The sequence below is a fragment of the Dermochelys coriacea genome, chromosome 1 (assembly GCF_009764565.3).
Source record: "Dermochelys coriacea isolate rDerCor1 chromosome 1, rDerCor1.pri.v4, whole genome shotgun sequence".
Lineage (NCBI taxonomy): Eukaryota > Metazoa > Chordata > Testudines > Dermochelyidae > Dermochelys > Dermochelys coriacea.
This window is the reverse complement of record NC_050068.2, coordinates 228931161-228953353: the sequence shown is the minus strand read 5'-3', so window position 1 is coordinate 228953353 and position 22193 is coordinate 228931161. Positions and strand designations below refer to the sequence as shown.

Below are 22193 nucleotides of genomic sequence, written 5' to 3'. Positions count from 1 at the left end.
CTGGAAGGGAAGGGGTTGTGGATCCAGTCCTTCTGGCTGGATTGGGGGGAAGCAGAAAAACAGGTACTGGGTTGTCATAGGGATTTCTTTAACTCTCTACTTCTGGGGGAATTTTTGTGTGTGTCTGTATTGTTATGCACATACTTGCTGACAGATATTTTGAAATAAATTACCCAACTAATTGAAACTGGTGTTATTATGTAGTGTTATTTTGACAAATAAATGTTGCAGAATTTTTAATTTTTTGGCACAGAATTTTTATTTTTTGGTGCAGAATGTCCCCAGGAATAATATATATGTCAAAATGAGACAATAGAAAGTGCTAGGCTTAGCTACATGACATTTCAAGTTCAATGAATGAACAGCGCATATTTTCACATTTAACGTAAAATAACACTGAAACATAGAATGTATATTTCAGTACTAAACAACATATTGAAGTATTAAGGTTGTTGGCGTTGCTTATGCGTTTCACTTAAAACTGGACATCAGGACTTGTCAAATGGCACCTGGACAAAGAAGCCAAAAACCCGGATGAGTGGCAATCCTGGGACTCTGGGATACTGTCCTGACATGTTAGCACTAATGACGCACGCTGAAAGGGACAGTGTGGAAAGAAATCTTTCCCCAACCCCCATCTTCTGACAGCCTCCCTACCTTGCGAAGCTTACCATCAGAAGCAAGCTCCCCAAAGACTACCGCACACCAGCTCAAAGCACCTGCCAGAACAACAGATGCAAAGCCTGCAGGCATATCTCCATTGTTACAATAATCAATATCCTCACCCCCACAAATCACCTTTCAAGATATTTCCTATATATCCCAATCACAACATGTGGTATACCTCATCCAGTGCATCAAATGCCCCAACAACAACTTTCAGAGTAGCAGCTGTGTTAGTCTGTATTCGCAAAAACAAAAGGAGTACTTGTGGCACCTTAGAGACTAACAAATTTATTTGAGCATAAGCTTTCGTGAACTCCGATGAAGTGAGCTGTAGCTCACGAAAGCTTATGCTCAAATAAATTTTAGTCTCTAAGGTGCCACAAGTCCTCCTTTTGTTTTTCCAACAACAACTATGTGGGTGAAACCAAATAATCACTATACTCAAGAATGAACCTATGCAGAAAAATGATAAAGGACAAAAATGCCGTCACCCATAGGTGAACACACTTTCACAAAGCAATCACTCCATATCTGATCAGTCCTCATCCTCAAAGGACACTTGCATAATACCTTCAAAAGATGAGTCTGGGAACTTAATTCATAACTCTGATAGACACTAAACATCCTGGCTTCAACAGAGACACTGGGTTTTATGGCTCTTTACAACAATTTATAACCTACTAATTCTCCTTTGTCCTATGACTGTAGTGGTGTTAATTGCCCACTTCATTTCAAGGGGTTTCTTGCAACATGTGTTAACCCCTTATGCTTAACCATCTGTTCCATCTTGTATTCAGCTGTGACTCTCCGGTTACCTTTTCCGAACCTGACTCTGTGAAGCATGAAAGTTGTCTCTTCCACCAATTCTCCTACAATTTTTATCTCACCCACCTTGTCTCTCTCATACTTTGGGATCAACACACTACAAAGAACCTTTGAGGCAGGCTACTGAAGGCTGACTACCCTGACTCCCAGCCTTAAAACTTTTTGATTTTTTTTTTGTGATAATATTTTCCATCAGAAAATTCTCGACCAGCTCTACACATTTCTTTCAGTTAACTGTTCACACCAACCCTATTCCAATGCCTGACCATAAACTCTTCACAGGAAGCAAAACAAACCCAAAAATGATCTTTAATTTTTGCAACTCTTGATTGTTAACTTTTGTAACTCCCCTCCAGTACCACTGTCAGAATGTTGTGTACATTCTCTGTGTTATTCCTTTAGATTATAAACTCTTTGAGTTGGGGTCCTTCCTTCTTATTTTTCTGTAGAGCACCATATCCACCCATGACACCATATAAATAATAGATAATTTAGAAACATTAAGTGCTATAAAACTGTTGGTATTAAAACACATTTTGACATACATGTATACAACATGGCAGGAATAATAATAATAAAAAAACCCTAGGCTGTCACTTTTCCTTTTTAAATCTGTAGAATCATTTTCTCCCCACTGTAACTAACATACAGCTATATTTCTGTGGCTAAGCAAATAAGACATTAAGCTTGTTTTCACATTGTTTCTGTTCTCAGTGGATAGTATGGATTTCCCACATCTCTAATTAAAACTGTTTTCCACTTCTTAGTGTTTACATTGAACACTTGGAGTTAACGTGGTTTATTTAAAAACTGAAAACAGATTAATTGCTATACATGGCAAAACCTTGGGTACATTCAGAATTTTATTTGCACACTAGATTAATCATTAACTCTACAGTGGACACTGTAGAAGCAAAGATTGTAACCTTGTCTATATTTAGTTTGGCAGAATTCATTTTTTTATAATGTTGATGGATAATATCAATGTTTATTTTTAAGCTTTTTTATTTTTATTTATTTAAATTTTAACAGTATGCAGAAGTTATGGGAAGGCCAGACAATGGGGAATATCAGACAATAATTATTTAATGATAGTAGATATTGAGATTCAAAAAGTTAAAGTTTTATCACCATTAAAACACAAATTGTCAACATCATATGTCAAAATATACAAAGTAAATATTCTTAAATCAAACTCTAAGTTCTCAAGTACCATTTTTCTTACTTGGCTGATCTGTATATTTCGATTGTCAATGGAAATATATTTTTGTCGGTTTGTGTGTGTGTGTGTTTGTATACAGTGAAATTGACATTTAATGACATTTACAGATAAAAATCTAATCCTTCCAAACCTATTTATATTCACACAGTACTGTAAATTTACTTACCTCCATTATCTCCAGCACATATTTCTCTAGAGACAATCATATTTTTATCATAATTTTCTATGAAGCTGATGCATTTCTTCTGAGTGGTGATTCTGTAATGCAGTTCATATGGTAAAATTTATATGGTACAGATCCTCAGCTGATAACTTAAATGGAGCTATGCCAATATATACCAGCTGAGAATCTGGCGCATAATTGATAATGATGTTCCAAAAAGACAGATGACTGTTTATACCACAAAAGAATATGGTGCAAAAGTATCTGAACTTACCAGGCAGATGAACTCTGAAAAGACATCAATGGTGGGTTCAAAGCATCTCCTTTTAAAGTATGTACTGCCTGTGACATCTGAGGCTGAGGCTGAGTCTGTACTTGACTTGGATTCTGAGCAGGGTTAATCCATCGGCTCTGTGCCTGTGTCATCCACTTTCCCTGGATTCCCCATCTTGCCAGGTAAAATTTGCAAATATCGTAGTTCATTGATGAGTAATATAAAAGGTCCAGTACCAGCAAGATCACAACAAAAAAGCCATAGATCCACACTCCTAACAATGCACTGTAATTGCTGGGGAGGAGGGGGAAAAAAAGAAAACAACAAAGGAAATGATTTAACAGATCATTCACTGTCATCACTCTATTTATCAGGGTTTTTTGTTTGCTGGTTTGTTTGTTTTAAAAATAATCAGGATTTTCATCTAAAAGGAGCAGGTATTTTTGGTAGAGTAGGGTTAAGAGAGTGGTTACCCAAAATGCTACATTTCACTAGTATTAAGTACATCAAAACTCAACATTACAAAGACCAGTGATTTTATAATACTATTCATTCAATAAGTATAGAGGTGAAAACACATAGTAAGCTTACGTGTAAATGTTGGCATAGCTATAACATATATATGAGTGGTTTCAGAGTAGCAGCCGTGTTAGTCTGTATTTGCAAAAATAAAAGGAGTACTTGTGGCACCTTAGAGACTAACAAATTTGTTTTGAGCATAAGCTTTCATGAGCTATAGCTCACTTCTGTAGCTCACGAAAGCTTATGCTCAAATAAATTTGTTAAGTCTCTAAGGTGCCACAAGTACTCCTTTTATATATATGAGTAAGGATCAGGATGGTTTACCACCCTGTCATTGACTTATAAAAAAAAAAGTGCCTCAAAAAGCTTAATTGAATAAAGACAGAACAGAATGAGTAAAGATATCAAATAAAGTGAGAGAGAATAGTAGGGAGATAAAAGCAAAGGAGAGTGAAAACACTATTGAGACAGCAAGTTTAGCTGTTTTTTAAAAAACTGATTGTTAGGTCTATTGGCATTTGGTATGGGATACTGGGGATTGGGAAAGAATTAGGCTAGAACAAACGTGCAGGTTTTGAGGGAGAATTTAAAGTGGGAGAATGGAGGTTGTTAGGTGTATGAGGTAGGAAGGTTGTTCCAGACAAAAGGGCTGGTGTGATTGAAAAAACGCAGAGCGGAAGTGGGAAAAGAAAAGGAATAAAAAGGGGTATTAGATAGAGATGCAGAGTCTTGAAAACCACATAAAGAATTGCAATATGGCCCCCAAGTAATGCTTTAGGCATACATCATTTACGGGAATTACAAATTATATAAACCTGCCATTCAACCACCAGCACCCTGTTGAAAGCAGGGAAAGCAATGAATGTATTAAGCTACAGCTGGTGAGAGAAACTTCGACAGAACCACATTCCAACAGAATATGCAGTTCTGCTGAAATCTATGTGTTCTGTCAAATTGGGTTGATTTCCCCCAAATTTTGTTACGGAAGAAAAACCAGGAAAAATGCTAACAATGTTGAAATGTCCCATTCTGACAATTTCAGAAGAAACTATTTGGAATTCGTGTTTTGAAATGACTGTTTTGAATGGTTAAATACTTTGTATTAATGACATATAATGCAAAACAAAAAAGTTGAAGTTGAAACAAAATGCTTTGTTTCCAGAATTTTTCCTTCGTTAATAATTTTGAAATGTTTGGTTTTCGATCTGATTTGGGACAAAGCCAATTTCAAAAAAATCTCAAAAATCCTTTGCAAAAATGGTATGCCATCCTCAACCCAGCTCTATATTCAGTGATTTACTTCATTAAGCTATTCTGTGTTGGACGGGCGGAGTCTTTGTAAGCAGTTCAAGGCAGCATCTGACTTCTTTTTATATGTTTGTAAAACCTGGAGGGGGGAGGGGGCATCTATTGCACAATTGGCCTGACTCATCTCCCAATGTAGTCAATGGGGAGTCTTTCAAGGTGAATTTTGCCTATGTTAGGGTTCAGGCTCAGGCTCTTAAATGTAAAAAATATCTAAAGACTAAGCAGTGGTATGATTCAAAGCCCAAAACCACATGCTTGTGAACCAATGTAGTATGTTGTACCTGAGCTTTACTGTGCTAGCCTGAAAACGCAATGCTTTCCTCCTGTATTTCTGTCAACGCTTCCCCATCACATAATGAAACTGCATTATCAATTTTGTACATTTCTATGTTATTCTACACACACACACACACACACACACACACACACACACACACACACTGCTGTCCAGTGTGTCACACACATTATAGCTGGACACCACAATTTGCCTTAAAAGGCAATCAAAAAATGAAAGCATTTTGAAGGCAGATTTTGTTATCCAGGAAATAGGGGACAAAAGATTCAAGAACATGCTCATAAATTTAATTTTGTTTTAAATCTAAATTTCAGGTACGATTCCGAGTTCTTGTCACATCAAGATTTTAAGGGTCTAATTCGCCACTTGTTTATCACGGATTTACACTAATGTAACTTTAGTGACTTCAGGGAAGGTAACACTGGTATAAAGCAGGAGCTAAAGAGAGGAGGAACAGGCCCCTTAATGGATCCTATGAACATGTAGCTTTAAAATTACAAATAAACACTGGGTATTTAAGGCTGGGATTTCCAGTAGTGTTTAGTACTAAATCTTCAGTGGGAATAGAGGTAGACCAATGCTAGCAGATCGAGGGACGTGATCGTTCCCCTCTATTCGACACTGGTGAGGCCTCATCTGGAGTACTGTGTCCAGTTTTGGGCCCCACACTACAGGAAGGATGTGGATAAATTGGAAAGAGTACAACGAAGGGCAACGAAAATGATTAGGGGTCTAGAGCACATGACTTATGAGGAGAGACTGAGGGAGCTGGGATTGTTTAGTCTGCAGAAGAGAAGAATGAGGGGGGATTTGATAGCTGCTTTCAACTACCTGAAGGGGGGTTTCAAAGAGGATGGCTCTAGACTGTTCTCAATGGTAGCAGATGACAGAACGAGGAGTAATGGTCTCAAGTTGCAATGGGGGAGGTTTAGATTGGATATTAGGAAAAACTTTTTCACTAAGAGGGTGGTGAAACACTGGAATGCGTTACCTAGGGAGGTGGTAGAATCTCCTTCCTTGGAGGTTTTTAAGGTCAGGCTTGACAAAGCCCTGGCTGGGATGATTTAACTGGGACTTGGTCCTGCTTTGAGCAGGGGGTTGGACTAGATGACCTTCTGGGGTCCCTTCCAACCCTGATATTCTATGATTCTATGATTCTATGTGCTTAACTTTATGAACTATGAGTAGTCCCTGGTAATTTTTGTAAGTCTTTGCAGGACTGGAGCCTAAAATATAACCTGAGAGGTTTGGGCAAAGATTTTCAGTGGCATTGCTCCTGACTTTTCCGTGGATATACTCTTGTTTACACTGGTAAAACTCTGGAGTCACTCCATTAGAAAATGAAAGAGGAGTCAGGCGTGAAGTACTCAGGATGAGCTCCTCAAGGAGAAATCCTGTTAATTGAAACCATTGAATCTCAGTGAAGTCACCAGGACCACTTCTGGGAACAGAATTTGGCCCACAGTGGGAAGGACAATGTATTTTTGTTTCCCATAAAGTTAGAAATCATGTGATTTATATGCTAGCAAGAACTTGGAGGCAGGAACATTACCTTCTCTTCTAGTTGTTTCATATGGACGTTTTTATGGTTGTGTTTAGGCATTTGTTTTGTTCATTAAAAATCACTTAGTGAAAAATTAGGTCTATTTTGAGCACTGCAGTTTAAAGCACCAATTTATTAATCATGCTGTATGTGGGTTCTCCATCTGTTCCTTGTAAATAACAGCTGTTTCTGACAAGTACAAAAATGAAAGTGCATTATTTTAATTAAGATATAGTGGGACAACAGCATTGTTGAAGAAGCCTTGTGAAAATCATAGGCAATTAATAAATTATATGCGTTGTTCACGGGGAGAAACTCCATACATTAGTATGCTTTGTTAAATATTATGAGGGTGCAAAATATTAACTTTAATACACATAATATTGAAATTAAAGCTTTCACATGCATCAAGAAAAAATAATACTATGAAAAAATGTGAAGCCAGGTAAACAAGCCCTAAGTTTCACATTTCTAGTTAGTTTCACTACTCTCTAGTTCTCCTGTTCTCCACTTTCACATGGATGCATTATCTGGGTTGCAAGGAACTATTTTAATTTACATCAATATTCACATCCAGGTTTACATATGGATTTCAAATCTCAGTAAGATTCAGGGTTATTTTGATTCAGTCCATTACAGAAATTCCCTAGTCAAGCAATTCTGATGAGTGTTATTGTCCAGATTTGAAATCATGTTCTTTACCCTCGTTTCCCTGTGTCTTCCTAAGAAGTGTAAAGGTTTTCATTTTGAAGGTTCCTGTTCAGGCCCATCACTAATTTTAATAATACAGTACCTAAATCTGGACCATAAATTACCTGACAGTGTTCTTTTAACCCACTAACTAGAAGCAGGTTAACTCATTGGCCTATTAGGAAAGCTCAATGACCCAATACTTTGGCTTTCATTCTAATACAGTATAGGCTTGATCCAAAGTCCATTTGAGGTCAATGGAAAGACCTAGGCTATGGCTACACTAGAGACCTTTCAGCAGCACAGCTGCACTGATGCAGCTGTAAGCTCTCTAGTGTAGCCCTTCTAAGCCAGTGGGAGAGAGCTCTCCATCAACTTAATTAATCTGCCTCCAATGAGTGATGGTAGCTATGTCAGCAGGAGAATCTATCCCGCTGACATAGCGCTGTCCATGCTGGTGCTTAGGTCAGTGTAACTTCTGTTGCGCTGGGGAGTGGCTTAGTCACACCCCTGAGTGACATACGCTATATTGACATATAGCCTCAGAGGGTATGTCTACACCACAATTAAACACCCAGGACTGGCCCATGCCAGTTGGCTTGGTCTCGCAGGGCTCGGGCTAAGGGGCTGTTTAACTGTGGTGTAGATGTTCAGGTAGGAGGGTTCCAGAGTGTCTACAACAGAGTTAAACAGCCTATTAGCCTGAGCCCTGTGAGTCCAAGTCAGCTGGCATGGGAGGGGTCTAATTGCAGTGTAGACTTACCCTGTGTAATTTCAGTGGACTTTGAATCAGGACTTGTGAGAATGGGTAATACTTTTCTCCCTCATCTCCACCCCTTCCAATTGTAGAAGCCTACTTAGATTTTTACTTTGGGCCCTAGATGCAAAAGGGGCAGTCACTCTTGTTGTTCCTCCTTCCAAGATAATTTTGCACCAGGTCCCTAGATTCTTTAGTCAACTAGCAAGCACGATTGGACCAGAGCATTTAAAAAAAAATCAGAATCAGTAGCTTCTATTTGGCGTACATGAGCCTATGTGGAAAAATCAGGGAATCCACAATTCTGTCTTTTTTAAAAACACTTGCAAACAGCTCAATGCAGCTGTATAATTTATATGTAGGCAAACAGCCATGGAGAATGTTGTTTTCTGGACAGGGCTGATAATTACAGTAGCAATGCATTTCAAATTCTTTCTCTCAACCATACACAGATGGCTGATGATGGTTAGTCACCTATATAACTGAGGACACAAGTGAATATTTTGACGTGTGTACTTCTTATGTATGACCTTTCCTAATTATATTTATCATATAGGTTACAGAAAGAAAGGTCTCTAGAGCTACCTTTACATTTTCTAGAGAGCCCATCAGTGTGGTATCTAAAGGCTGAATCCATAAAGTGATTTAGGCACCTAACTACCACTGTAGGCTCCTGAGCCCAACATTTAGGCACCACTGAGATCCTCAAAACCGCTGATCTGCTGGTGGGCATGATCAAAACTGCCTAAATCCTAATGGTGCTGAGCTGCTTGGCACCCCAGCTCACACCTAAGCTTTGGCAGGATTTTCACCCTAGGTGTTCCCCCTCCTATCTCACCTATGGGGATAGGCCTGCTCAGAGCCCTGCACAAATGACAGCTGGGGTGACCAGGTCAGGAATTGTGTGTGTGCACGTGCATCCCAGAATACCCAATAGCCTAGTGGTTAGGACACTCACCTGGACTGTGGGAGAGCTGTTCTCAATCCCCACTCTGCCTGATTTGGAGAAGAGTCTTGAAACCCAGGTCTCCCGGATCCTGCTTCAGGAGAGTGCTCTAAGCTCCAGGCTCTAGGGTATTCTGCTGTGGATCTCTCTTGATCTCTTCTGTTGAAGATGTTCTACTTTGAATAAATAATTAAATGACCCGGAGAGTCATACCACCAAAAGTGTCAGTCACTTGGGATATGGGAAACCTCAGTTAAGTCTCTGCTCCAAATTCAGCAGAGTGGAGATTTAGAAACAGGTCTCCCACATCCCAGGTGAGTGTCTAACCACTGGGCTATTGGTTACAAAGGGTAGGTAGCCTCTCTCGCTCTCTGTCTCTCTTGTTCCCTTTCTCATGAAAAACAAGGCCGGGGGGTGGGGACTGACCTGGCTTAGGTGTCTAACTCCAGGAGAGGGTTAAAAGGTGTGAATCCCAAATGGAGATAGATGCCTAACTATCTTTGGGGCAGGGGCTTAAGCCCAGTTTATATGTATACAGTCTCCATTAGCTAGAGATCTTAAGGGACATCTAACAGCTTCACATGACTGTTTCCGAAAATTGGAGATGCTAGCTTAAGGGAAGTGGTTTGCTCAGAGCTTGAAGGCCAAGGACCACAGCAAATAGGAGTCTATAAGACAATCACAGGGGACGTAACTAAAACTTGGTGAACGGTGAGTTTTGGTTAATCGGAGTTGTCTGAAATTACAGGCACAGGCATGCCCATAGGTAAAGATCACTCAAACATTTCCCCTCCAAAGGGCTAGTTTCAGATGTCCGTCGCTTTGTCAGTCTCCCGTACCTTTCCCAAAGAAATTTTGCATTGTGTAGGTTCAGCCCACACACCCTATTTTCTTAAAGAAAAAAGACAGGGTGGGAATAATCTTGTGAAAACTTGACATATGTGATGGATTTCAGAAAACCAAATAACCAAACCAAGTCCATAATTTAATTGTCAAAAGTGTGTCCCTTTTGGCTGCTGCTGACACAGCACTCCAAGTGTATCCCTCTTCCCTTGAGCAGAAACTTTTGGGAAAAAGAAGTCAGCTGGTCTTTTGAAAACCTCACAGAATTCTTGCAGCATATTAAAAGAGAAGTAAAACTTTTTTTCATAAACCTGTGGAGCATAATTAAGTACATTTTCAGCACTACAGGGGCAAACTAATATAGAATCTCTGCATTCTCCCATTGAAGTTAACGAGCGCTTTGCCAGACAGACTTTAGCCTGTGTTCTCGATTATGCTGAGTTAAAATACTATTCATACAGTTTTGTAACAGTTATAACTCTCATATGGGTATGTGGGTTACAGTTGACTACAAGCTAACATCACCTCAAAAGTTCTCTGTATTGAAAGAATCACAGAGCACCAACTGGATATCCTTAGCAAAAGCCTTAACTTTTTTTAAACCGAGAAAAGAGATCCGATGATGTGAGTGATCTAAACTGTAATGTAACCAGGTTAGAGACCAGCATTCATTTGTCTAACAATTCTCAAGTTACTCTTCTGCAGACTAATTAAAACAGATGCAAACTAGAACATTAGTTGTAACAGTGTGTAATCTGTAGTTATCATGCCCTTCTAGTCCACAGGAACAGAACAGACACGTTCAGGTCTTGTGTAAGCACGTGTACAGCTCATTACATCAAGTTTGAATTTAGCTTATGTAGTCTACCTTAAGGGTCATGTACATACATTTTGAAACTAATTCACCATTTAAATAGTTGAGTTAATGAATAATGCAAAGCTGCTCCTTCAAGGACCTGAACCAAAGTTCATTGAAGTCAATAGGAATCTTTCCATTGTCTTCAAGAGGTTTTGGATGAAGCCTCAAGAGAGCAGAGATATTTATTGGAGCCAGATTCTGCCACTTACTCATGTTGGGTAATACCTTACTCCATGAACTGTGCCATATTCAAAATATATTGGATGAGGTACTATGTCCAGTATTGTATCCTCCCAAGCTAATTTTCTCAGGTAGGAGTAGATTAAGTTCAGGATCATTTATATTGATCACAGGGGTTTCCCCCTAAATTTTTGCCCAGTCTGTTTGAGAAAGGAATTCTTGTATTACTTTTTAGGTTATGGTGTAAATTATTACTCAGGATGAATAAGGCTGGTAGAATCTGGCTGCAAGTAATAACCCACAAGCTAGGAAGCATTTAAACAATAGGCTCTGAAGGAGATGCTGGATATATACTTTGTGTGCCCTTTGCATGTGTATATGTGCATGCACCCATTTATATTTTATGATTTTGATCTCTGATCTTACAATGAGACCAGAGGAAATGTATGTATTGAACACAGTACTATACATACCAAGAATGACTAATCTTAGCTCTGATTAATCCCTTGCAATAAAAGTATACTGTACTTAACATCTAATCTTGCAGACCCTATGTAGGCAAAACTTCCATTCAAACTTCTGTTTGCAGAAGGGTTGCAGGATCTTAGGAACAGTTATGGCTGCTTTATCAGGACACTTCCCAGGGAGCTGATTTAGCCTAATGACAGTAGCCTAGATTATCCCCTTGATTACGTAAAGTGGTGGAAACTAAACTGGCGGCAATTCTGTTATAATGTCTCAAAAACTGTCAGAGGAAAGAGAGCTGAGCCAGACTGGCATCATTACCTCTTTCACTGAACCGCTATGCTGCAAAAAAACCACATGCAGTCAGGAGAAGTGAATATAGGAACTGCCCAGTCAGAGGCATGAAGCCAGGGAACAGACATGTTACAAGTACTTAACTCCAACAAACCTGTGGCATTTCATGTTAAATTCCTAGAAGACAAAGGTACAAATTCTCTCCTGGGTATAAACTGGCACAGCACCACTGATTTCATTGGAGCTGTGCCAATTTACACCCCAGCACAGAATTTGGCCCTTAATGTTTTACCATTAGAGCTGGGTGACATTTTTTCAGTGAATAGATTTCTTTTTGCACCAACAATGCATTTTCCGATACTCCGAAACTATTCATGTATTAACTAATAGTTTCAGTTGGGGAAAAAATTTCAAAGTCAAAATGTTTTGAAACAAAATTTTTTCTTTTGACTTTTCATTTTAAAACAGTGTTTCGAATTCAAATTTGGCCAATTTTTTTTAAATGGAAAACACCTGAAAATGGCTGAATTGAAATGAAAAACTGAAAAAATATTTGTTTAGAGTTGACTGAAGTATTTTGGTCAACTTCAAACACGTCAAAAAACCAAAAAATTTCCCTTTGAGTCAACCTGAAATGTTTCTTTTTGATCTTTTGATTTGATGAAAATGTTTGAAAACATTGGTTTTCATTGGTCAAACTAGATTTTTTTTCTGTTCCACCCCTAAACGGAAAAATCCATTATTCACTGAGCTGTGATTAACACTTTGTGACTTTCTGCTCAGAATTGGGGAGAATGTTAATTGGTGACTAGGGAGGAGTATAAAAATATTGCTCGACAATGCAGGGATGTAATCAGGAAGGCCAAAGCACAAATGGAGTTGCAATAGCAAGGGATGTGAAGGATAACAAGAAGGGTTTCTACAGGTATGTTAGCAACAAGAAGGTGGTCAGGGAAAGTGTGGGACCCTTACTGAATGGGGGAGGCAACCTAGTGACAGATGATGTGGAAAAAGCTGAAGTACTCAATGCTTTTTTTGCCTCGGTCTTCACAGACAAGATCAACTCCCAGACTGCTGCACTGGATGCAAGTTTTAAGGTCACAGCTTTACAGAACTCTTACTCTAGTTTTCCCATTCATTCCAATATAATAGAGAGATAAAAGGACTAGATTCAGATCAAAATTAAGTTCAAACCCTCTCAAAGCTCTGAAATAGTAGAATACGAAGTTTAAGGGAACAAGGTGCCCAGTTCTCAATGAAATTCAGACCTCATTCTCTTAGGCTGTTTTGAAAACCACAGCCTAGGCCTACATTCCCAACAAAGCCTACATTGTTTGTACTTTTACTGCATTTTTCTTATTGTCCTCAAGGTACTGTATGCAAAAGCAAGAAAGCAAAACACGATGGGGTGGGAGGAGAAATTAGATCCATCTTCCCCTGTGTTTTTATGGCCACCATCACTGTAGTATCTGAGCACATCACATACATTAATGTTGTTTATACTCACAAAATCTATATGAAGTAGCAAAGTGCTATAATTCTCATATTACAAGTGGAGAAACTGAGGCACAGAGAAACCAGAGGGAGAAACAGAGGCACAGAGAAATGACTTGTCCAAGGAAGTCACAAAGGAAGTTTGCTGAACTGAAACCCACTCTCCTGGGTCCGAGTCTAGTCGCTTAACCATCCACACCACCCCCCTGCTGTACATTAAATAAGTGGAGTCCCAAAACTTTGGACTAAAGCATGTTCCTTTTTAGCTATAGCCCTCTGGCATCATTGTAACTGAACCATTGTCGCTGTTTTTAACCAATAATTAGGGTTTATATGCATACAATATAGCTGAATAAGAGTAATAAAATATATTTAGGTATCATTTTCTCTGGTATCTTGTACTCACAATTACATGGGGCCATTTGCAGTAACATCAATCCAAATCTGACCACATATATAACCCCACTGATGTTAGCATTGAAGTACTCAATGCTTTTTTTGCCTTGGTCTTCACAGACAAGATCACCTCCCAGACTGCTGCACTGGGCAGCACAGCATGGGGAGGAGGTGAGCAGCCCTTGGTGGTGAAAGACCAGGCTAAGGACTATTTAGAAAAGGTGGACATGCACAAGTCCATTGAACTGGATGCAGTGCATCCAAGGGTGCTGAGGGAGCTGGCTGATACGATTGCAGAGCCATTGGCCATTATCTTTGAAAACTCATGGCGATCGGGATGGGCGGGGAGTCCTGGACAATTGGAAAAAAGCAAATATAGTGCCCATCTTTAAAAAATGGAAGATGGAGAATCCGGGGAACTATAGAGCGGTCAGCCTAACCTCAGTCCCCGAAAAATCATGGAGCAAGTCCTTCAGCAATCCATTTTGAAGCACTTGGAGGAGAGGTAGGTAATCAGGAAAGGTTAACATGGATTCACCAAGGGCAAGTCATGTCTGACCAACCTGATTGCCTTCTATGGTGAGATAACTGGCTTTGTAGATATGGGGAAAGCAGTGGACATGATATACGTTGACTTTAGCAAAGCTTTTGATACGGTCTTCCACAGTATTCTTGCCAGCAAATTAAAGAGTATAGATTGGATGAATGGACTATAAGGTGGATAGAAAGCTAGCTAGATCGTCAGGCTAAACAGATAGTGATCAATGGCTCGATGTCTAGTTGGCAGCTGGAATCAAGTGGAGTGTGCCCCAGGGGTTGGTTCTGGGGCCGGTTTTGTTCAACATCTTCATTAATGATCTGGATGATGGAATGGATTGCACCCTCAGCAAGTTCGTGGGCTTTGGGTCAGGCTCTCTATATAGACTGGAGGGCAAAGCTGCACTAAAAAGTACTGAAGTTTCATGTGGATGGAGGAAGCAGCGATGCAGGATTCTCCTTCCCTTTCTACATAGCTGTCATTATTCTTTCCACAAAAAATGTACATGGCTGAAGCAGAAGTGGTGGGGATTGGGAAGAGCTGGAGAATTACAGCTATAAAGCAAGATGTTTCCTTTTTTTCCTATTTGGATTAATACCACATCAAAAAGAAAGGGTAGGGTGGGGTGGGAGGAGATTCATTAATGCAGTTTAACTACCCCTCCATGATCTGACCATGTGGGTGGGAACTGGATGTGTTATTTTTACCTGGGAGAACCGTCTGAGTGCATGACCAGGAAGTCTCAAAATTGTGGCCAGAGTTGCTCATAGATCTCTAGCTTCCACTCCTTTCCTGACCCTGACCCTGACCAATCCCTTCACAGTCCTGATAGTCCAGTAGGTTGCAAAGAGGGGAAGACTGGCTCAGTTGCAGCAATGCTAAAGTCATGGTCCTGGGACTTCTATTTTTTAATTCTCCTATTGTGCATGATTTTACACACATACGGTACAATTCACCCCTGTGCAGATGTGCAGCACAAACCTCATGCACCACTGAATCCCAGACAAACCTGAAAATAGGACTTCAGTGGCACATGGCCCTTTTGCTGGTTCTTGGTACAAGATGAATTTCACCCATAAGGAATATGGAAGTAAAACGTTCCCTGGCAAAGCTGAATGATTTGTTAATTATTATTGTTAGATATATAAACAGTGGTGTTTATCAAAGGCTCTAGGTACCACTCCTATAAGGTATGAAAACAAAATTGGATTGCCAACGGGGACCCCAAATTACCCTCTCTCCCATATGCTACCCATTTCTCTCTTTAGAATACTGTTCATAAATAAATTGCCTAAGTAATCCAAAATAAATTAAACAAATTTGAAGTTGGCGACATGAATAAACAACTCATGAATGAACCCCAAAAATGCTTTGAAAGTTTATCTCTAAAGGTGTAACAAACTTGGTGGTAGTGAACAGTTTTTGGTGTAAAAAGAAAAGGAGTACCCGTGGCACCTTAGAGACTAACAAATTTATTAGAGCATAAGCTTTCGTGAGCTACAGCTCACTTCATCGGATGCATTTGGTGGAAAAAGCAGAGGAGAGATTTATATATATATACACACACACACACACACACACACACACACAGAGAGAACATGAAACAATGGGTTTATCATACACACTGTAAGGAGAGTGATCACTTGAGATAAGCCATCACCAGCAGCAGGGGGGGGAAAGGAGGAAAACCTTTCATGGTGACAAGCAAGGTAGATTTTTGTAAAAATATAAGGCTAGATTCTGTCATGCATCCAAGGCCCAGACTATGGGCAGTTTTTATACTTGTATAGCTGTTTTGGTTAGAGAGGTGATTTTTTTTTTAACTGAGACATCTACTGTGGAGGCTCTTATACCGGTAATAAGGAGCTTTATACTGGCATAGCTTATTCCTCTTCCCATTTGGGAATAAGCTATACTGATATAAAGCATCTTACATACTGATATAACTGAGACCACACTAGAGGTACTGCACTGTTTTAACTAGACAGGCATAGTCAGTGGTACAACTTTTGAGTGTAGACAAAATCCAAGACCCTCTCAGTACAGTAGTGTGAGGGGGCTATTAAGGAGGTATAACTAGGTCTCTGATTGTGCTGGCCCTGGCACCACTGAGTTAAAATAGCCTAATTTATGACAAGAGAATATAATCTCAAAGGGACCTACAGCTTTGCCCCGGATCCCATAGAAGTCAATGGCAAAACTCCCATTGACTTCAATGGTGTGTGTTCAAGACCTAAGAATCATACACTAGCTGAAAATTGGTGCAATGGCACTCCCTACCACTCCTTCTGAAGCTGAAACCTTCCCTCCCCTGACGTTGCCCCTAAGCCAGGATGAGGGGGGCAGTTGTCTTAGGAGCTGGCTCTGCTGGGTTTACCTCAGTTGAGAGCTCCACCCTTCATCAGGGGAATTCAGCCACAGTGAGAATGCTTGAGTAGTGCAAAGGAGCCAGTCTGGACCTGAAAATCTTGTCCCCACAGCATGGGCAGTCCATAATTCAGGATCTACTTACCACCTTGTCAGTTTTTCTGCAAAAGTTCTTATTTTCTATCTTTAACAACAGGCCACAGAGCTGCTTTTAAAAAGAGAATGTGAAAAGAGATCTCAAGCAGCAGACAAGGTGATTGAACAACCAAGTGCATTTTGTTGATCAAGCTCCGTGATTGCAAGTCATTAATATGCAAAACATGCACAAATTCAAAATAGCAATTATCCATGCAAAACATTTGGGATGGTCTGAAAAAGTCAACTTGCCTTTCTCTTGCTATCACTTGTTGGGGTTTTCAGATACACATTTAACATGGTTTTGTCCAATTTTGGGGGGAGAAACAGCCTATTTGCTTATAAAATTTATATACATGCGCTTAGGAATTTATATAATGGGCATTGAAGCAATAGAAGCAAAGGTAAACATCCCCTTCATGAGAAGTAGACTTGTACAGAAGAGCTTCTAGGAACATTTTTGTGTATGTACAATTATTCTAATTGATTCCATCATTAAATATATCTTACATTATGTGATTAGACTAGGAATAATTTGGTAAAGAGTACTTTATAACTCATTTACTTACTTATGCATATATCCATCTGCATTCCCCGTTAGGTTCATCTGCATAACAGTCTGAAATTCTGTCTCATTGCAGCAGTATTTAAATACCGTGTTGTTATGGTGACAGCAGAAGATGTAAGATTTATTGTCAGAAAGACGTGGACAGTGAAAACCAAAGTGGTAGCGGCCTTTGTAGTCTGTATATGGCTCACAGACACGAAAATGTGCAGACAATGCTGTAAAATAAAGATTGATATTGTCTTTGTGAGTCATATGTGTTAGTTGCATGTCACAGACATTTTCATTTTTCAGTTATCTTAAATAATTTTTCCCCTGGCTTCTGAGAAACAGTAATCATGTATTTCAGGAGTTTCAACCTCATAATATTTGATACGACTATTGAAAGCATGAAAAGCATTTTTGTGATATTTTCCATTTTGAGTTACTATGTTTCTGACTTTTTTTAAATTTTAATTCATTTATTTTTTAAACAGAAGAGAAGAAATGCTGTCCATAACTATCACAATTTTGAACGGCAAGGAACACTAAAATATTTAAGTATGTATCTTCAACTATGCAGTTTTAAAACTATGGGATATCAGCAAAGATCTAGAAAAGTTAGTTTAAGATTTTTCTGGGATGATTTTACTTTCAGTAAAGAAAAAACATACGTGCAAACTGAAATAAGAGCCCAAAGGCACATGATTTACAGTGGCTGTTATTAATGTGTCAGAAACATCTGCTCTACTGTAAAGGTCATTATTTTGACAGGCATTGATCTTCAAAAAATAATAATTAAAGGATATGACCATGCTAACAGACCTGAACAACTGTGAATATACAATATCTAGAATAATAGCAATGGAAACACAATTACTGTTCAGATCTTAATTTTTTTTAAATTAAATCCTCATGTACAGCAGGTATTAGGTCTTTTAAATCATTTTGCAGGTTTTTGTTATGCTGGTTTTGCTGGTCAATTCTTTTGAAAGAAATGAATCATCTCTGTATATTTCCCCAGAATTTGGGCTCTAGGCTAATTGTTGTGTGGTGGTTAGTAAGCCTTGTAGGAGTTTAAGGTCTGTTGCTAACCCCAGCTTTCACACATTGGCACTACTTTAATTTATTTAGGGGTTATATTATGGTAGTGCCTTGAAGCCACATCTCAGGTTACACACACAGTCTCTGCCCTTAATGACCTTACAGTCTAAATATAGACACCAGACAAAACGTGGGAGAAATGATGTATTTTTACTCTGATTTTACAGAACTGAGACAGACACACTATGAACTGCTGTACACACAAAAAGAAAAGGAGTACTTGTGGCACCTTAGAGACTAACAAATTTATTTGTTAGTCTCTAAGGTGCCACAAGTACTCCTTTTCTTTTTGCGAATACAGACTAACACGGCTGCTACTCTGAAACCTGTACACACAAAGTTGCACCAATAAATTAAGGTGTTATTTTAAACTGATTTAGTTAACTGGTGCAACTTTGTGCATGTACACTCATATTTTTATATTTGTTTGAAAATTGGGATAATGATTCTGACCTTTTTCATTAAATTGCTTTGAGATCTTCTGTTGAAAAGCTCTATATAAAAGGTAGGTGGTGGTCTTATTATTACTTATTATTATTGTATCAGTTTACCAATATAGAGTGTACACACAAAGGTTTGCACCAGTTTAACTAAACTGGTATATATTTGGCTGTAGACAACGCCTGAGTGAACTAGGTGCCAATGGAAATTAAAGAGAAATGAGTGCATTTCAATTCTGGCGTTACTCCTTTGCTATCATCTACTGAGAGGAAGAATATGCCATCTTTTGATTAAGGCCACAGCCTTGAACTCAGAGGTTCTGAGGAGAGCTGACCGAAAACCAAAATTTCCATCCTGTGGAAAATTTAAATATTTTGACATCTATTTTCATCCTGAATCAGGGTGAATATCTGAAATATCAAAACTTTTCATGGAATTGAAAGTTCATGAAAATTTCAGTTAGAAAAATGTAATTTAGACATGTCTAATCTAAGTGAAATGTTTTGATATTAGCTAACCAAAATGTTTCATTTTGGTTTGTTGAACTGAATTGAAACATTTAATTTCAGTTTACTTCAACATTAATCTGTGTTCAACTGAGCAGCCATGGTGCTTCATAGGAACTGTAGTTTGAGTGTCTCATGCTTCCATTCTATATGGGATGGACTCCCCAGCTGGACTATATGTTCTGTGATGCACCACATTGATTCAATCAGAGAGAAGTTTACAGTGCATCATGGGGAAACTTAGTCCAGCCAGGGAACCTGGCGCACAAGAAGATTGGGGGCACAAGGCACCCAAATTACAACTCCCATAAGACACTACAGCAGCTCAAGCAGACATAGATTAATGACAAACTGAAATGTTTTGATTTGGGTTGACTTGAGATGAAATATTCCACTTAAACCTTCCTGACAGAAAATTGAAAAATGTTTCCCACAGAAAATTTCAATTTGGCAGAAACTGCATCTTCTGTCAAGAAAACATTGATGGAAAATTTCTGAACAACTTTAGTTCTGAGTTCTGTACCCAAATCTGCCATTGACTTCCTTTGTGACCATGGGCTACAGTTTCCAACATCTGTCCCTAAAGTTAGGCTTCTAAATCCATATCTAGGCTCTTCAGTAAGTACCTGATTTGTGGGGCTGCTCCTGCAGACACCCATCCCTCAAAAATGCAGAGATGCATATTAACAAATTTAACATTTATCCAACTGTTTTTAACATTTAGGAACCCAAGAAGTGCCGAACTTAATCAGCTCTGCGATCTATTTAATTCTATATCCTTACTTTGGCAGTATCTAGTTTCAGATGCTCCAAAAATGAAGATGAAAGAAATGCCATCATGGAAAATAATGGCATAACCTCCAGAAAAGTGAAGTTACTTCCTAGCTCCCATCAGTTACTGTTTGGCTTACGTGCTTAAAGCAGAAATTTTTAATATATATATTTTGTCCTATCTAATATATAACGCTGAATGTTATCTTTAACCATATACATATGTCTGATCTTTTTTCTTTCAAACCTACTGAGTCTTATCCTGAATAATATCTTATGACAATGAGTTCCACAAATTAATTTATATGTAATTGTGTATGTGTAAAAAAAATGTTCTCATCAATTTTACATTTGTCGCTTTTCAGTTTTATTGTTCTCCTTGTCCCATAGGAGGACCCAATTTACCTTCTCTTACCTTATTTCCACCTACCTACCCCAGTGGTTTTATTGAAATGTTTAAGTTACCTCTTGCAGAGATGAAAGGTATAACATACTTTTTCTGAAATGGAGTAGCATATGTAAAACTCTACCCCATATTTGAAATTTACTACCGATAATGTGAGGAGGCTATATCCTCCTATCTCTGTGCATGCACATTTCTAGGGCAGAATAGACTATCAGGCTTTGAATGACTGATTTATGCTGGTCTTTCAGGGTTTACTTGCAATATGTTCAGAAAAATAAGCAGTGAATATAACTAAAATGTCTGAATATGCAGTCCACTGTAATGCTGCTTTCATAGATTTTGTTAGCTAGCTCTGGAGAGTATTGCTATAAGTTTAGTACCAAGTTGGTGTAGAAGTCTTTTATTTTATTTGCTTTGAATACTGATGCTTTCAATCAGAGCCAGGTGCTCACTGTAACAGAATATATACCATTCACTTGATATCCTGTGATTGTTTAAACATAGACATGATCCCTTTCAAGTATAAAAGAAAATGATTGTGAAGTGCAAAAAAATCGCAAAGTTTTGTATGTTAATATGAAATTCACTTCCATCCATAACTTCATCAATGAGTTTCAACCCATTATTTTGTAACTAAAGCATCAGTCAGTCGAATTAAATCAAACTATATGCTTAGGAGTTAAAGCAGACAGGGCAGATGTTCTTTGTAGCATGCATGCATGGCTCCCTTTATTGTGAGTTATTTGTACAGCCACATGGAACTAGTGAGTATCAAAAAGTCCTACAATTTTGTCTCTTCTTGCTTTCCATCACATTCTTAGTAGTCCCAGTTCAATCATATTGGTCCAAGGGTTGCCATTAAAGCTGGCCTACACGAATTACATTTTTGTGAAAAATGTCAAGGTTTCTACATTTGTTTTCATTCCACATTAGAATGAAACCAAGACCTTTTAAAATTTTCATAAAAATAACAGAGTCCCTGTCCCCCCTCCGAAGAGCCACTAGCCCAGTGCTTGAGTGTCAGAAACCATGTTGGGGATGGTCAGGCCTAGTGGTCAGAGCTGTGGCAGTTGGGCCTAGTGATCGAAGCCAGGGGGGTCAGAGCTGGAATCAAGAATCAGAGCAGGGTTGGAGCAAGAGCTAGGCTGGAGCAGGTTAAGGCTTATGGAGTCTGTTAGCACTATCAGGCAGGGATGAGTCCCAAGCCATGAAGTGACGCTGAGCAAACCTATCTGCTGTTTCTCCTTTGAGACTTACATACCTGCCCTGAGAGTCACCGGACTGGCTTTGGCCTTGTGGATTGGCTGGAGCCTAGCACAGGAATAATTCGTCATCCTGTGTGGCTTAATCAGGCTCTAGTTCAGGGATGACCCATCACCTCCCATTAGGGCACTCACCTGGGATACGGGAAAACCAGGTTCAAGGCCCTGCTCTGCCTGACTACCGGGCTAACCACTAGGCCAAATCAGGCAGAGCAAAGCCTTCAACCTGGGCCCTTGGAGAGTGCTCTAAGCAGTGGGCTATTGGCTATTCTGGGGGGGTCACTCTCTTCTATTCTGGAGCTGAGAAACCTTTTGTTTCATCAAAACCATTATGTTTCAGCCAAAAGTTTCAATTTTGACAAACTGGCATTTTCTGA

The 22193-nt window shown here is 39.1% G+C and overlaps 1 protein-coding gene and 1 long non-coding RNA gene across 9 annotated transcripts in view; one reads left to right on the top strand and one right to left on the bottom strand.

The window, feature by feature from the left end:
• The window catches only part of LOC122460483, a 139058-nt gene extending 118669 nt beyond the window's left edge, over positions 1-20389 (top strand). Inside the window, exon 4 of the long non-coding RNA XR_006281801.1 lies at positions 20169-20389. This is a non-coding gene — a long non-coding RNA (uncharacterized LOC122460483). The remainder of the gene's footprint in view (positions 1-20168) is intronic.
• Positions 1-22193, bottom strand: part of SHISAL1 (shisa like 1) — a 274691-nt gene that overhangs the window by 49672 nt on the left and 202826 nt on the right. For all 8 annotated transcript variants that reach the window (XM_043515578.1, XM_043515582.1, XM_043515557.1 and 5 more), the window contains 2 exons: positions 17352-17565; positions 3151-3444 (listed from right to left, as the gene is read on the bottom strand). In XM_043515578.1, the coding sequence (XP_043371513.1) occupies positions 3151-3444; positions 17352-17565 (508 nt within the window). The remainder of the gene's footprint in view (positions 1-3150; positions 3445-17351; positions 17566-22193) is intronic.